General features: G+C 36.9%; 1 protein-coding gene across 1 annotated transcript; it reads right to left on the bottom strand.

Annotated features, from left to right (window-relative positions):
- Positions 1-8,552: 8,552 nt before the first annotated feature.
- ly6d (lymphocyte antigen 6 family member D) lies at positions 8,553-10,601 on the bottom strand. Its single transcript, XM_060888205.1, has 3 exons — positions 10,450-10,601; positions 10,029-10,124; positions 8,553-8,745 (listed from the first exon to the last, which is right to left on the bottom strand). The coding sequence occupies exons 1-3, from the start codon at positions 10,499-10,501 to the stop codon at positions 8,663-8,665; spliced, it is 231 nt and encodes a 76-aa protein (XP_060744188.1). The 5' UTR covers positions 10,502-10,601; the 3' UTR covers positions 8,553-8,662.
- Between the last annotated feature and the right edge of the window lie 7,580 nt (positions 10,602-18,181).

Here is an 18,181-nt window from a genome sequence, read left to right as displayed (position 1 = left end):
CACTCATTTTCTACCGCTTAGCCGAACTACCTCGGGTCACGGGGAGCCTGTGCCTATCTCAGGCGTCATCGGGCATCAAGGCAGGATACACTCTGGACGGAGTGCCAACCCATCACAGGGCACACACACACACACTCTTATTCACTCACACAATCACACACTAGGGACAATTTTTCCAGAGATGCCAATCAACCTACCATGCATGTCTTTGGACTGGGGGAGGAAACCCCCAGTCCAAACCCCCGGAGGAAACCCCCGAGGCACGGGGAGAACATGCAAACTCCACACACACAAGGTGGAGGCGGGAATCGTACCCCAACCCTGGAGGTGTGAGGCGAACGTACTAACCACTAAGCCACCATGCCCCGTGACATATATTATTATTATATAATATTATATTATTTATTGTTATTATTATTTTTTTTTTTACTAGTATCTCCACTCCAGAGTTGATGATTTTCTTCACTATGCCTCCTTATGATTTATTCCTTACACAGTTACTGTTTAATGCTTAGGATAAACAACACATTCATAATAACAAGCATTTCCTCTTTATACCTCTAAAATTTTTACTCTCATTATTCGCTCGTTCTGATCATGTTTGGATTCTTGTGGAATATCTTTTCAGCCTTTTGCACTCAAGACCCTGAAGCTGTCCAATCAGAAGTTTTCCTCAAAATATTACTATTACACCAAAATTTCAAGCCTTGATGGCATAATGTGGAACTGATTTTGTTTCCTATTCTCTGAATTCTCTGAATCTATTTTTACATATTTCTATATGCAGGACTTTTATTTTGGTGTTTTTTACATCATAGGTACAGTAGGATATTGGGGTATTTAAGAGTATTCTTGTAAGGGTAAATATTAAAGTAAAAAGAAAAACGTTTCCAAAAGTTACTATGCTAGCTTATTGTTGTCTTCAATGTGAGAGTCTTTTTCATTTATCTTTTAGTAAAGTTGTGTGTAAATATTTGTGTAAAACAAACCAAAGTAAAACTTTCCTCCCAGATTCATAAAAGCTTAGGATTGTCTTCATACTGGTGTGTTGATGTTAATCAGCTCATTTGCATGTAGCAACGCCCACAAAACACCATAAAAGGTGAAGTGCACAGAGAGTAAGCACAAAATGAACAATCAGGGTAAAGGCAGGAAGTATACAATGTATTTGGAGGAACATTAACAATGAATTATTTTCTATAACAGGTTTATATAAATACACAGAGAGTGCACTTCATAACCCTACTGTACCAAGCAGATATACTGCATTACTTACAAGTGATAAAACTACACAACAACTTATGAGATCTATCAGAGCTAACTCACTGGTATTAGACCAGCTTGTTGAATTTACTTCCTTCAAACGTGTTCGTCGGTTCTATTTGATTGATTTGTGTAACATTTTCGTACATCCAACACTACTGGGCGTGTATTTTCGAATTTCTGAATAAACTGTGAGCTGAGAATCAAACCCCTAACGCTGGTGTTTAGTAACAGACTCATCACCACTGCACTGCTCTAGCAGACATGTTTTAATCTCCTGAATGTAACACTGGAGTTATTCTGTAGTTCACATCAGCAACAACATCTGGAGAGATTTCACACTGTAACTGGTTTACGTTAATACAACGTGAGTCGATCACGCTCGCTCTACGTCGTACAATTTAGTTATTAGAAATGTTTAAATTCAGTTATGTATAAGCCACGAATTCACGTTTTGTTACGTCATAGTTTTATGTAAACCAAACAAAATATTTCTACTGATCTCAACTATTTGTTGTTGTTGTTTGTTTGTTTGTTGTAATTTTTCAGATTTTACAGAATTCCAAATTTCTTGTGTAAATTTCTTTCTTGTTCTAATGGGTTACGTATAAATGCGTTGGTAAACAGCTTGATAAATGAGGCCCGATGTCACTCACATGCCCCTTTTCCACCAAAAAGAACCGGGTGCTGGTTCAGAGCTAGCACTGGTGCTGGTTCAAAGTTGGTTCCACTGGTGAACCTCCTAAGAACCGGTTTGGCTTTCCACCGGCTAGAGAGCCATCACAGAGCCGAGTCTGACGTCACTGTATACGTGTCACGTTACACAGCAACTTTAGTGCAGCAGCGGCAAACACAAACACATCAACAATGGTGGATGTTGCTTTACTGTTAATGCTCATGGCTTTGTGAACCTACATTAGCATCCAAAAGTAGCGAATCCAACGTGTACGTGCAGCTCCATGTAATCTGTATAAACGGAGGTTGTTATCGAGAAAGTACATAACGTTATTTTATCATTAACACAGAAAAAAGGTAGCCTTAGCATGTAGCTACTTACTATCATGTGTGCTGATAATGTATCATATCGTGGTAAAGTAAAAGTGTATTAAACATTAGTATACTTAAGGTGCATTATCAAATGTGCTAACATTAACCCCGCCCACAGCCCCTGACACAAGCGGTTCTTAAGTCTAGACCAACAATGTTTTGGTGCTACTTAAGAACCACTTTTCCTGGTTCAGAGCCGGTGCTTTGGCTGTCGATACAGAAAGAACTGGTTCTAAATTAGGCTCTGGCTCCGAACCAGCACTGGAACTGCCTCGGTGGAAAAGGGGCAACAGATCGAAAGAGAGAACAGTTACGAAGATATTTGCACCAGTGCTTTTGGGAAACAGTCCAGGTTTAATATGAATTGACTAGAATATAAATTCAATAGGAATTTACTAATAACTTTATAATATCTATATCATACTATATCATAGCAAAGAAACTGAAATACTGTATAAAATATATCAATATAAATTTAATCATTTTATCATAATGCAAGAATGTGGTTTATTTATTTGGGATATATTTTTTTTTCAAGACAGTTTCAAACATGTTATTGTTTTTTCACTTGAACAATGAAAAATGTGTTTGATTCAGAAAAAAAAAACAAAAAAACAATTTCACTTGATTATATACCTAAGGGTGTTTTTTTTTGTTGTTTTTTTTTGTATCTAGCACCTAAATAGCACCTAAATATCTAGCATCTAGCACCTAAATAGAATAAGTATAAAGACTTCGTTCATGGCTCTTGTTCATTATTCGATGTCTTGCTGGAAATCTGAGGTCACTGTGAGGTTAATGCAGTTTATCTACTGTTAATCCTGATTTATTTATTTTTTTCTTTTTTACAAACTAGCACTTCAACAACAGCACAAAAGTGTAACTGAGCTCAGTATTGTCAGCTGAACAGGAAGTCTCAATCTCAGCTTCTAATCTAAGCTTCTCAGCTTCACAGGCTTATAATGAACCTAAAAAATAATAATTAAATATTCATTCGAACAATAAAAACGGTGAACATTGACAAGATATTTCCTGTGAGCCTTCTTTTTGTATTCATGGAAGGATTCTCCGGTGCTGGCTTGTGTAAAGCTGGAACAAAGTTTTACTCCATGCATTAGGATAAACAAGCTCGAATTTATTTATTTATTTATTTATTTATTTATTTGTAAACTAACCCACGGGAAATTGCTTTAGAATGTGCTTTTATAGGAAACCAATATAAACTTTGAAGACATAACATTAGTATCGAATCACTCCATTCATTCATTAATTCATTCATCTACCGCTTATTCGAACTACTTCGGGTCATGGGGAGCCTGTGCCTATCTCAGGCGTCATTGGGCATCAAGGCAGGATACACCCTGGACGGAGTGCCAACCCATCGCAGGGCACACACACTCATTCACTCACGCAATCACACACTACAGACAATTTTCCAGAGATGCCAATCAACCTACCATGCATGTCTTTGGACCGGGGGAGGAAACCGGAGTACCCGGAGGAAACCCCCGAGGCACGGGGAGAACATGCAAACTCCACACACACAAGGCGGAGGTGGGAATCGAACCCCCAACCCTGGAGGTGTGAGGCGAACGTGCTAACCACTAAGCCACCGTGCCCCCCGAATCACTCCACTGTTGATTATTTTAATTCTTGTTTATTAACACGCCCTCTTATGACTTCTTCCTTACATCATTACTGTTTTTATGCATATGACTCTTATGCTATTTTTGTCCTTTATGTCTCACTTTTTCACAAGGATTTTCAATTTGTAGAACATTGTTTATGCCCTTCACACTCCACACCGTGTTTTTTACAATAACAATAAAGTTGAATCTAATCTAATCTAATCTAATTTAATCTAATCAAAGTTAGGCAATACATCTAGCATTATGTACACATACATGTTAGGATGGAGCTTTTAATAAGGGTTGTACTGCTAAAAATTGGGCCATATTTACAGTTAGGTTTTTTTTTTGCAATTTGTGTTTACTTTCTGTAAAATCTTTGATACAACCATAGCGCCGTAGAATGTATTCAGTGCTCTGGTCTTTATTTATTTTTACATTTACAGCATTTAGCAGACGTCCTTATCCAGAGCGACTTACATATTTTATCTCATTTTATGCAACTGAGGGTTAAGGGCCTTGCTCAGGGGCCCAGCAGTGGCAGCCTGGTGGACATGGGAATCGAACTCACAACCTTCTAGCTTGTAGTCTGGTACCTTAACCACTAGGCTACCACATCCCTGTGTACATTTTAAATGTACACTTCTTTAGCAGTTACACTTTTCAATTGTAAAGTGTGTACAGTGTAAACAGTAAACCGGTGTATTCCACGGTGCATGATGGGCAATCTGGTTAAAAAGTATTAAATTGACTTGGCATTCGAAGACGGTCTAAAATGCTAAGAGTACGCTAATTTTTGTTTTTTGAGAAATGACAGCTCGAGCATTTTTCAGACCCGTCCTGATTTTGAATCCGTTTCTCATATTAGGTGCAACTTATTAGGAGCCTTTTCATGATCCCCAGAACAAGACCTTTTTAAACATGACAACAGAAGAACGCCGGGTCATCAGAGAAGCAGCATAAAATAATAAATAATAAATAAATAAATAAAAGCACTAACCAGTCCATTAATTAATCTGTCAATCCATAGACGTAGAGCCAGAAGTCTTACCAGAGAGAAACAGAAGAGGTTCATGCTGGAGCTGTTCTTCAGAGGCTGACTGATATGATGGATGTGGAGATCCAGAGTGCTGATGTAAGAAGCTCTCCAGTTTGCCTGCTGTTCCACAGATTAACACTGAACGAAATCTGTCACATAATCCAACAAATGGGCAGCACCATTTCTGCTCTCGGATTAGCTCACATGAACACAAGCCCCTCACTGAGCTCTGTTATTGCTTTGTAACAAACAAACTTCGGGTATCTCCAGAATTATCGGCACCCTTTATTCGAAAGGTGCTCGGGATGTAACGTAAGACAAATACATTGTACAGAATAAACGAGTAGTTATATAGATATAAGTATAGATATGAATAGCTTAGAAATCTTCACAGGTTTGAGACTGGGATCCTGAGAGACACGTAAATGCCGTTAAACGTGATGGGTCTGTGTTTATGAATCATATATTAACCTATGGATTATATTTTTAAAAATATTACTAACTATATTTATGGGGAAATATCACAGGAAGGTATAATCAACAATAGTACCTGACTGAGAAGGATTTTAAAAAAGTTATACTGTATAAATAAATACCCATCCCTTAAAAATTTCTTTCATGAACTGTAGTGATACAGCTGAGGTTGAGAAACCAGAAATTACACATCATGGTGATGATATAGTCATTTCTCCACATGTCTAGACCACATGATCCTCCGTCCTGTAAATATTCTTTATTTTTTTAAAGAGGTCGTTTCAGTATCTAGGTAAATTGTGTACATTAGAAATGATTGAGTTCATGAATGGTGATAACAAAAAGACCAATCTTCCAGTCTAATTGAATGCTTACTGATCTACAGTAACTCCCATTTCATCATTTCACTTCTGCAATGTCTTCCTTTTCAGTAGGACGTTTCCCTCTCACGCACATTTTCTCTTAATCAGTGAAAGAGCCCCAATTCTCTGAACTGCCTTTGTGAATTTGCCCATTTCCTGTAAATGGACAGAAGTGCTGTATCAGTTTGAAAACAGACTGAGGCTGTCTATGCTTAAATCTTTCATTGTCCAGTAGTTAATGTGACAAGGGAAATAAAGTAGTGTGTGTGTGTGTGTGTGTGTGTGTGTGTGTGTATTACTCATTTCTGGACAAAAGGTTACAGTTACCGGTGCATGTCCATAATGTCGTCATTTCCATCTGTTCCATCAAAAGATTTCTACGTATTCAGAGTAATCTGGTCATGTGACTCCCTGTCTGTTGGCCTATATCTACCAGACACTGATCTATCCCAAACACACGCACACACACACACACACACACACACACACACACATAAAACCATACACACATACACACAGACCCTGAGATTATTAATGCTCTTGAAGTCATAGATTCACAATTTAAACCAGAAACACTGGCTTAATGCGTAACACTGGCTTTTGTCTAATAAACTATGGTTCGTCTTTATCCCTGCATTTGGGTCTGTTACATCTACGCCGCACCATCGCCAACATGACAGACGTCCTAACCTCGAAGCCATTGCTCATCAACCCAAACCACCAACAATCTGTAGTCCTGGTATTTTTTATAATGGTTGATGATTAGTAAAATGTGTGTGTGTTGTCCCAAGGACAAAAGGCGGGAACTGTGATGGAAAATTTTACTAAGAAGTTGTTTGTAAAGTTCTGACCTTCTGTGTTTGTGACTAGTAAGTAGTTGTTACCAGAGATGGTATGTGAAATATATTAGCGGGTCAGAACGAGAAGAGATGAGACGGTTCTCCTGAGACCTCGCTAAGGTTCTCCAGGTCAGGAGATGATAAGGTGTTGGAATGTAGCCAGGGATTAATGAGGTTACCTTTGGGATAGAAGCAGTTTTCTGGGAAGACCATTGCTACTGTTTCACCTGTAACCTCCGAGTCGATAATCTGAGCTATAAACACAAAAATCTGACTTTCCAAATGGTTCCTTGCCACGTAATAGATGTCTCAGCTTTCTGAAGCTTGTGAGGCCAGGTCTGCTACTTGGTTCACATTGATCATTTAGCATGAAGGCCAGATAAAGTACAGTACAAACACCAAAACTCTGAGACACAACGTGTTAGATGTTGATCAGTGGAGTCTTTAATGTTAGCATGCATTATGTACAGTAGCACATTGGCAGCAGTGACTCCGTAATTAAAGTTTCAGGTTTGTGAAATCCACTCAGCTGTGATTTCACATCCCAGTACTCCTCGATCATTCCTCCACCTACACCTCGATTGTATCCTGCCTCAAAATATCAGCCAAATGAAAATGATTACTGAGCGTATCAGTCCAGCTGATTGAAAAGTAGAACCAACGAGTTAGACACGTTAAAGACGATCATAAAGATCACTGTATTATCTGGTCAGGTGTACTAAATCTTTCTATGACTCTAATATACACAACCTACAGTACACTTATTTGCATTAACACTTTCTTTTGACAGAGTTTTGTGGAGAAGTTTCATTTTGGGTTCCTCTGAGATGTTTCCTATAACACATCTTAATTCTAATTCTAATTATCCTTAATTATATCAGTCCAAAGCATGAAGATTGACTCTAAACAAAATACCAAGCCTTGAAATTACAAGCACGTGTGTGAATTAGTCATATAAATAAGACGTATTATATATTTTGGCATGAGCCGGTTTTATCCTTTTGTCTTTATCCAGCTGGGTGTTGGTGGAGCGGCACACCCGTGTTTGTAACATTAAATATCATTACATCATTATAAAATAACGTCATTAGGATGGTCACTAATAATTATTAATGACTAAATTAATTATTATATTAATTCTATCTCAACACCTTTAGATAAAATGTTGTCCCCCCCCCCCCACACACACACACACACATACAGTACACACAATTTCTTGCGTCTTATTTATGCTACTTTTTCCACAATGTTGCATTAAATCCCTACACCAGATTACGCTAGATATGACTTGTGTAATCTGTACACTAAAGATCACCTAGACCAAGTGACTAATAACTCACTAACTCACTAGCTGATGTTGTCACAATGTCGTCTATCACGATCACGGCAGTGGAAAAAGACAGAGAGGCGGATGGGAAAGAAAGCATGTTAGATTTGTTATCCTGTAAATATTTCATGATGAAGCCAATGCTTCAAAGTCTAGATATCGGAAGTCTGGAGAAAATAATGGAAGTCTGGTAAAAGGGAGCGGGATCGAGATATTACAGAATTGCTGAGAGCATAAGACAATGTAACGTGACATAAATCGAGTCATGTTTTTAAAACTATTTGTCACCTTGTTTACTATAACGGCAATGAGTAGATGACCATTTAACAATTCTGTAGTTTTAACACACTTCCAGGTCATTTGGTTTCTTTTAAATTTAAGAAATATAATTAAAATTTTTAACATTTTTAATTTATCATTTATATTCTGAATTTATTTATTCCTTTAATTCCTTTAATAATGTTATTGCTTTTTTAATATCCCTTAAAATCATCTATACAAATAAATCTGAATCTAATTGAATAATTTTTTTCAGAAAGAAAGAAAGAAAGAAAGAAAGAGCAAACATGTTGATAAGGTTGTTAGATTTTTATTTATGCATTTAAATCACTTGAGTAACTTTATTTTTAATTTGATTAGCGTACAGTTTATTTTAAAGCCACATCGTTGTGATGAGCCGCTCGTCAGCCGCACAGATCTTCCTGACAGCAGAAGGTGTCCACCCCGGGAACGCAGAACTCCTCACAAGTCCGAGTGAACACATCGGCTAAAAGACGACAAAGGAAAAGAGTAAGTTTGAAATATAGACTATAAGTATATAGAATAAAGAACTAAACAATAAGAAAATATATAGTTAAAAAAAATTGAGGGGAATTCATGCAAACTTCTTATGACTATAGGCAATAAAACAAGAAATTTAAGGAAAATAAAAATTAATTAAAAAAAATAGTAAAGTTGAGTGTTTTTCTATAAAAAAATAAAACAAGCGTTTTTTTTTTTTTGTTTTGTTTGAGTGTGTGTATATACAGTATAAAGGAGGTCACTGATACATATGATGGTGTGGAAAATCCTAATATCCTAGCAGATACAAACAGTTGGGGATGTGGTGGCCTAGTGGTTTAGGTGTTGGACTACCACTTGGAAGGTTGTGGGTTCAAATCCACCAAGCTACCACTGCTGGGCCCCTGAGCAAGGCCCTTAACCCTCCAATGCTTAGTTGTATAAAATGAGATTACTCAAGCCTGGATTTAATGGATGTGGGTCTGCTTAAATGTTTCTTCACGTGTCCTGTTTTTTTTTCCTCTTGAAGTAAAAATACAAGTGGTGTCTCAAGTGGTTAGGGTTGTTGATCCAAGGATTGGAGTTCAAGCCCCAGCACTGCCATGCTGCCATTGTTGGACAATAGAACCAGGCCCTTACCTCTCCCTGCTCCAGGGGTGCTGTATCATATCTGCCCCCATGATTTGAACCCAAACTCCTCAGTTGGGATACGTAAAGAAAAGAATTCTAGTGTACTGTAATATACTGTATGTGGTGATAATAAAGGCTTTTATGTTACAACACCAACCACTAGAAATGAACCACCTTTTATCTGTGTTCTGACCTTGCTTTTGTTCTCTCGTGGATCCTGCATTTTGGATTATTTGCCTCACTGACTTTTGGTTCGGTTGGTTGACCAACCGTTTACCCTGCTTCCTTCTTTAAACTCTGCTTATTCAGGTTTGTTTCATCCATTCACGTGATCACAACAATAAACAAAAAGAATCTTGTCACAAGTCAAGAAACTCCTAAAAACCTTATTGTGACACTGGAGACTAATTCCTTCACCATGACCTACATGCATCCCTACAGGAAACTTCTACACTATTGTGCCATTTTATTAGGTATAGTATGTCCACCATACAACTCACGTGTTAGAACGAGTGCACTGATGCACACGTGACGCAGCTGAACTACTAATCAGATTTGAGAATTCAGCAGTACTGTGCTATAATCCTTCATACTACAGACTAAAGAGAATTCTGGGACAGGATTTGTCTTAGCACTTACGTGTTGAGACAGTTTTGCAGAAGTTGGTGTGTTCAGGACATTCCGTTCGAGTCTTACAATCTCCATTTTCACACGTGAAGCATTGCAGAGAATGCACTGGAAAAAAAAATAACAACAACAAAAAAATACCACAGATTAGATTAGGACAGATATCAAACGTGAAAGACAAATATGGCAATATTCCATGTGTGTTTTCCTGATTTCTGTTTCGATCTCATTTGAACTTCTTCTTTTTACAAAAAAACTGTAATGACATTACCGAACCGTAAAAAGTCAATTATCTATAAATCGAACCGATGTCATTAATACCGCTACTGCGGATCACCTGTCGCTTCTCTCTGCTCTGATCAGATTTCAGTTTGTTTCCTGCTATAGACCAAAATTACAAGAAAGTCTGATACAAAAATTGAGATGCTCTTACCTGAGGCGGTACACAGCAGCACAAGGAGGAAGGTGCACACTAGAAGCTTCATGATTCCAGCAGGTCTGAAGACTCTGAAGACGTCCAACGTTTTTATTAACTCTGATCACACTTCACGAAAGACCGGTTTCCTCAGAGGCTGAGTGTAATGTCACTCAACAGGTTTTCAGAATAAAACCTTAAGAATTTGGCATGGAATCAGGCAGAACACTGTGAACACAACGAAAAGATGTAAACAAAGCGAGGACATCTACCCAGACCAAGAACCAAATTAAGAACCTTTATTTTGAAGAGTGTGTCGAATCAAAGTTTTATCTGCTCACTTTAAACCATGTTTAAAATAATGTGCTGCAACACAAGGCAAATAAAATGAATCTCAGGTCAACAAATCATTAGTCACTCAATAAAATGAAACAAAAATATACTCATTTTTTACATTGAGTTTAATACTTTAAATCATAACTCTTAAAACCAAAAAAGAAATTTCCTCCTGTTTTTATTGTGTCCACGTTGATGATTAAAAGTCTTTGTCATGTCTCACTCCACAGTGGTGTTAATATGAAGCTCATATGAAAGTAGACACTCAGGACTTGTAGAGTTTGTAGAGTTTCATCAGGATTTCTGTTTTTATTTACGTAGCATACTATTATAGAATAAAATATTGTAGAAACGTTATAAGAATCTGCTTGTGTTTTCCTCACAAATGTTTGTATCTTGTATCAAGTAAATATTGATATACAGTAAAACCCATTTCTTCTCTCTGAGATGCCCTGAGTGTTTGTTCATAAGCAGCTCAAATTTTGAAATTACCACACAACATAAATAAAATTAAACTCAGATTTTAGACTTGTTGACTTAGACTCAACAAATTGTTCTTTCGCTTTAAAATTGAATTTGAAAGCAAACACTAAATGGAGAACAAGGGTGTAACTTGGAGGTGAACCAAGATACTTTCAATTTTAGTTAAAACACACACACACACACACACACACACACACACACACACACACACACACACACACACAGTTGAGACGTCTCTTTCTAAGGGTCCTAAAGGCAAAGTCCCTCCTGTCATTTAATATAATATAAACATGATCTTGATCTGTTGATAATTATTATGTTCCTCCTCCTCATTTTAGCTTCATGTTTTTTTTTCCAGGCTTCTTGTTTGTGTGAATTTTCAGCACATGCAAACACACACCCATAAAATTCTGTTATCACTTAAATCAGTTTAAGGAAGTATGAGGAAACTGACTAAATAAAATCCCTGCATGATCTACACCAGGGGTGTCAATTCAAATTGATACTCAACTCAAATAAAACTGAGATAAAGTCACGGGCCAAAGTGAATATTTATTGAAAAATTAACTGCATTACATAATATGTAATGTTCAACTTTAGTTTTGCTTGAACACAGGATTTGGAACAACCAGAGCTTGATATTACAAACACATAAGAAATTAAATTTGAAATAAAAGACACATCAGTGATGTTCTTTTTTTATGTAAATAAATAAAATAAATGATGCTTCGCCTCAAAGCTCCAGGGTTGGGGGTTCGATTCCAGCCTCCGTCTTGTGTGTGTGGAGTTTGCATGTTCTCCCCGTTTGCATGTTTTCCTCCGGGTACTCCGGTTTCCTCCCCCCGGACCAAAGACATGCATGGTAGGTTGATTGGCATCTCTGGAAAATTGTCCCTAGTGTGTGATTGTGTGAGTGAATGAGAGTGAGTGTGTGTGTGTGTGTGTGTGTGTGCCCTGTGATGGGTTGGCACTCCGTCCAGGGTGTATCCTGCCTTGAAGCCCGATGACGCCTGAGATAGGCACAGGCTCCCCGTGACCCGAGGTAGTTCGGATAAGCGGTAGAAAATGAGTGAGAGAGAGCGAGTGAGAATAAATGATGCCTCTCACTGGATCATTTTAAGTTCCTTTTTTGAAGTGGATCTTTTTCAAAACCAACAACAAAACAACCAAAAATAATCATTTCATTCAATGAAAATCCAACTTTATGACTAGTGTCTTCTTCTGTTATATTCTTTCGTTACAGACACGTTAGCTCCGTTAGCACACAAGACAAACAGGTCTGTCCTTTATATTCGTTAACAGATAATCTGTCTTGAAAGCTCCTATTGTCCATCTTTCGTTTGGCCATTTTTGTGGAGGGTGAAGTTAACTTGCCCGATGTGACTGTAGCACGGTTTTTAACGACCGTCAACAGAGAACGAGGGGCGCTTGCTGTTCGTGACTACGCGTCAATACAGTGACAAGACATTCTGAGATTTGTAGTATTAGCGGAGCATGCGGCTAGCCAGCTGTAATGCACATTTGATATGATCTCGCGGGCCTAATTATATTTGGGCCTGAGTTTGACACCCCTGATCTACACAGTTAAACTGATCACAGGATTGTTCTCATAAATACCATCAAATACATCCCCTCTATTATTAATATTAACAGGTCTAGGAAATATTTTATGTTTATGACGTTTATACTCGTTCCATCCACATCCCGAAGCTCAGAGTCTAGATAGCTGACATGTGGATTTCAAACTGAAACAGGAAGATTTGAATTTGTTAATCCAGTTTCTCCACATACATGTAGCAGCATGTGAGCCAATACACTGCCTACATAAACAAAAGACTTTTAGAAGCTGATGGGCGAGAAGGCCAGAAGTAAATAATTAATGTAATTGGCACATAAATGATGTCATAGTTCAAGTTCAGCAAGGAAGAAGTGCTCAGATAAACAAGAAACAAAATAAGACACAGAATGAAACCAGAAAACGGGAATTAAATTCTTCTTCTTCTTCTTCTTCTTCTTCTTCTTCTTCTTCTTCTTCTTATTTTTATTATTATTATTATTATTATTATTATTATTATTATTATTATTATTAGTAGTAGTAGTAGTAGTAATAGTACTAGTAATAATAAAATTGCATGTAACATAACCCCCCACTCCCCAAATATAACTTATACACACACAGCTCAATCTGTTTACTTTTTAATTTATGATTAACGGAATATTATTATGCATAAAGAAAATTTATGCATAAAGAAAATAAAGAATTAAATCTGGAAAAAAGTTCATAAAAAAGTAAAAAAAAAGTTCCAAACATTTCATTTAATAGATTTAAATAGTAATAAAATAAACTCTGAATAAGGTATATAGCATGTACAGCATTTATATGGACATGGTTGCGGAACACATAAATAAAATAAATAAATAAATAAATAAATAAATAAATAAATAAATAAATTAATTGATTAATTAATTAATTAATTAATTTTTTCGTCTTTGAATAAGATCATCATTTGCTTTATTTTAATAATAACTCCTTTGCACATGTACAATAAATTGTGCTTTAAACATCAATGCACAGTGACTTTCTTTCACTAGAGTAAAATCTTACACACACAGTTCACAATTCTCTCATAAGACACATAAAGCTCTTACAGGCAAAAAAAAAAGAAAAAAAAAAAGAAAACATAACATAACATGACTGTAAGCACAGACAAACAACTGGATAGGAATATTCAAGCGCTCAAAGACCTAGTGGGACAAAGTGGACACAGTCTAATTATTCATGTGTTCTAGCAATAGAGTTCAGTGTAATGAATTTTTTTACAGTCTTTAAGTCTGGACGTTATGTCTGGAAGGTCTGGATGCATCTTTTGACATCTGGTGAATTTATCATCAAATACCAAATCGCAATGATAAATTTGTTTAGGATTTATGTCGAAACTTCGTATTGTAGCGCTCTAATTTCACCATAACCTTTTTAAATTTTACTTTGTTTTATTTTTTATTCCAGATTTCAACCGTAATGCTACATTTATTATGTCACTGTATGTGATTAATCAAAGTGCTGGTTCAGTGTTTTTTTTTTACAAGACAAAACAGGACAAAAGCCGAATTAGGCCAATAACCACGCAAACGCTCACTTTCAATACACTCTGACGTCAGTTTATTTAGAATTTTTTACATAATGGAAGCGACGTTGTACTAAGTTTGTATCCCACTGTAGAAAATCTGTACATCGGACATCTCATCAGACACTTTAACGTCAAACCGAGAAGACAAGTGAAAGTACTTAAAGTCTGAAAAATGCACTTTCAGAAAAAAAAGAAAGAAAGAAAAATAAGGAAAAAAAAAAAGTGAATCCTTTCTGCCAAGCACAAGAGGCGCTCTGGTCTGGTCTGGTCTGGCCTACTGAGTAATGAAGCGGTGTCATTAGCTTGGCAAGAGTGCATTTCTAATTTCAGAAATTAGATTTGAATACGTTGTGCACATTGATGGCATTGAAAGTGCTTTCCGCTGGAAAGACTACGTGCAGGTTCCTTGGCACAATGTTTCACTACTTAAAGGAGGAATGCACTCTCAGACTCAGCTTCTTTTACTCATTTCTTATGGCTCTTTTTTCTTTGTAATTAATGATTGAATTATGGGAACAACTGGGTAAAGTGAACAGTTTTTTTTTTTTTCCTCCAGGACCAAGGGTTATCCGAGGTTAGCTAACATAATGGATAGATTTAAAAGAAATGAAATTGATGACTTTTTTTTTTATTTAAATAGCAAGAATAATTCTTACATACTGGAATAATATAATTAGATTTGAATTGATTTAGTTATTATGGCTGAAAATGTTACATATTTGGAGCCTGTGTACAGAGAAAGAAACTCAGTGCTGCTATTATTAACCAGAAGATGCTGCTATTGAGCTTGCTATTTATTAAAGACTAGCTCTAGTGCATGAACTTTCCTCTTTGATAGGGTTAATGTAATCCTGTAAATGTGGAACGCTTTCTAAGACGCCTACAGTTTGTGTAATAGAAACAAAAATTGCCCAGGTGATAAAATACACACGGAAACGTACATTAGTGAAGTAAGGAATGAAACTGTTTGTCGTGCTGTTATAGGAAAATATGTTTTATTCCTCTGTTTTATTGCAGCTATAAACAGTCATTCCTTCTCGTTTCTGAGAGTCCTCTGGGTCCTAGTGAACTCCAGCTAACAGAATCCTGGGTTTATATACAGTAGTCAGAGTTTTCACACTGCTCCTACTTTCCTTGGGTTAACACTGAATCCTGGCTCTTCATAATCTGACTTTGTTTCACTCTGTACATTCCTAATCCCTGCTGTAAACTTCTTCTAATTTGTATATTCAAGCATCAACATCAACATCCCTGATTGAATAAAGCTTGTGACCGCGTAAAAAATAAGTTAGCCATGTAATCGATCAGCGTGAATGAATGAGTGTGTGTGTGTGTGTGTGTGTGTGTGTGCCCTGCGATGGGTTGGCACTCCGTCCAGGGTGTATCCTGCCTTGATGCCCGATGACGCCTGAGATAGGCACAGGCTCCTCGTGACCCGAGGTAGTTCAGATAAGCGGTAGAAGATGAAGATGAATGTAATCGATCAGATGTTCGTTTGTTGATATCCAACTTACGCAAATTTTTCAGTGTGATGTATTTCCCCCTCGATACAGCATACACTTCAGTGATGTTTATTCTGATGTACCGAGCTGTTTTTGTTGCGTTGTTCAGCTACGTTCTGGTTTTCACCTGATATGAGGTTCTCACGCGCTGTTCAGTTTCTGATCGGGTGCCTGTTGCTAAGCAACTAACCGTTACTACTTAACGCTGCATCGTTTCACACTGTAGCACACGTTTCACACAAGTTCAGCCTCATGATGTGGAGTTAACTCTGTTAAAGCCATGCTGATCCTGCTTCAGAGGAGAGTTTCATAACCCTGAGTTCCATAAAAAGCGGCGCTAACCCATATCCTGCTGTAAAACACGGCTTGTCATGTTACGGAAAAGCCAAAAAGCGTAAACTCCTATCATGAGGACTTTCCTGTGACAAAACTTGCCTTGACACTTGCGCAGTTTGCATCAATTCTAAAGACATAAACGTCTCCTCAAAGACAACTTTGCCACATTAATAGCTTCACACACAAGACACCTTGTTGTTACTATAGAAACGATAACATTAACAAATAACCGGTACATGCAAATGAATCAAAACCTTCTGACCAATCAGAATCAAGAAATTTGACATGACTGTGGTATAAATTACCCACTTCTCCTTATGGTAAATATAGCTTTTTTTTTTCTTGTAAAAAAAGAAACGAAAAAATAAAATGTTCCATGAACTAAAAGTGTAATTACTTACGTATTTGATTGAATACAAGCTATCAAAAATGATACAACACTACACTATAGAGCAGAAGATCATAAGTTCAAAATCCAGATTGTTTAATATTTAGTTTAATATATTTATAATGTGCTGTAATTATATATATATATATATATATATATATATATATATATATATAAATGTTTTGACAGTAAAGCCATATAAAGCCATTTCATTAGCCATGTCACCTTGCTAGCAATATGTTGAAAGAATTGAAATAACTTTTGCTTCCTTTTGTTTGCACAATCATCATCATCATCAGCAGCAGCAGCAGCAGCAACAGAATAATAACTGGATACTTAAGGTACTATAATTAAATAAAACTAGCTAGTTACTAATTTAGTTTTTCTCCAGCTAATCTAAGTCTGTGATCATCATAAGAGATAAAAACTCCATGCTAGCTCAGAAGTCCCGGCATTTCAGTACGGTTACACAACAAGTGCTCTCTGAATCTGTCTGTAAATCAGCCGACGTTTGCAGAAATCAATATCGCACTGTCTGACCGACCGAAGTGAGCTGTGCTTTTCTCCTTCAGGCCAGAATGTCTGAGCGGATTCACGAGTCCACTGAAGGAAGATGACGAACTTTTCAGCGCCTCACACAGGGCATATGTTGTGTCCTTGTATCTGAATTAGAACAAGGTTTAGCACAGAGAGATGTGGCTCATGCTTTAGTGCAATAAGCTCTTGCTTCACCTAATCAAATAAGCATCCAGGCGTGAAACCGTCCTCCGGTGCTAAGACAAGCGGCTCAGACGGCGGACAGGATTACCTGATGGATCTCTGGGCTTCAACAGGGGATTGTGTTTTAAGCCATTAGTTGAGGGGTATCACTGAGATCAGGGAGGCATCAAGGAGGGAAATCCGCCGCAGGAATCAGATCTTTACTGCTGGCCATGTTCAGACCTCGGGATTAACTCCGAACTTAAACGCTACTTAAATGCTAAAAAACAAACCAAGTGCACTCGAAATCCAGCTGTTTCTCAGTTTTTACTCTTGAATATGAGTCAAAAAAGGTTAAGAAATGATTCATTTACTGAGAACTAAAGATCCAATGAAAAAGCTGTGATAATTATTTATTTATTAATGTAAGAAAGAAGGGGAAGGGTGAGAGTGGAAAAAGAAGAAAGAAAGAAAGAAAGAAAGAAAGAAAGAAAGAAAGAAAGAAAGAAAGAAAGAAAGAAAGGTGGCAAAAAGAAGGAAGAGGGTGAAAGTAAGAAGAGAAGAAAAGGTATACTTTCTTTTACACTTCTTTCTTTCTTTCTTTCTTTCTTTCTTTCTTTCTTTCTTTCTTTCACTCTTCTTTTTTCTTTCTCTCCCCATCACACTTTTTTATCCTCTTAGCTAGTTTTTTGTGTTTTCAGTGTTTTAGTTTGAGGTCATTGTCAGATTTAATTAAATTGTTCCCAATTAACTACAATTACACCTAAACAAAAATAAACAAACAAAAACTTAATCTTCAACAAGTGAAGACATCTTGAATATAATCAAATGTATCGTAAATCAAATGCTACATTAAACTAAATAAAAGACAAGTAAAC

The sequence above is a fragment of the Tachysurus vachellii genome, chromosome 15 (assembly GCF_030014155.1).
Source record: "Tachysurus vachellii isolate PV-2020 chromosome 15, HZAU_Pvac_v1, whole genome shotgun sequence".
NCBI lineage: Eukaryota > Metazoa > Chordata > Actinopteri > Siluriformes > Bagridae > Tachysurus > Tachysurus vachellii.
This window is presented reverse-complemented; position numbering and strand designations above follow the sequence as displayed.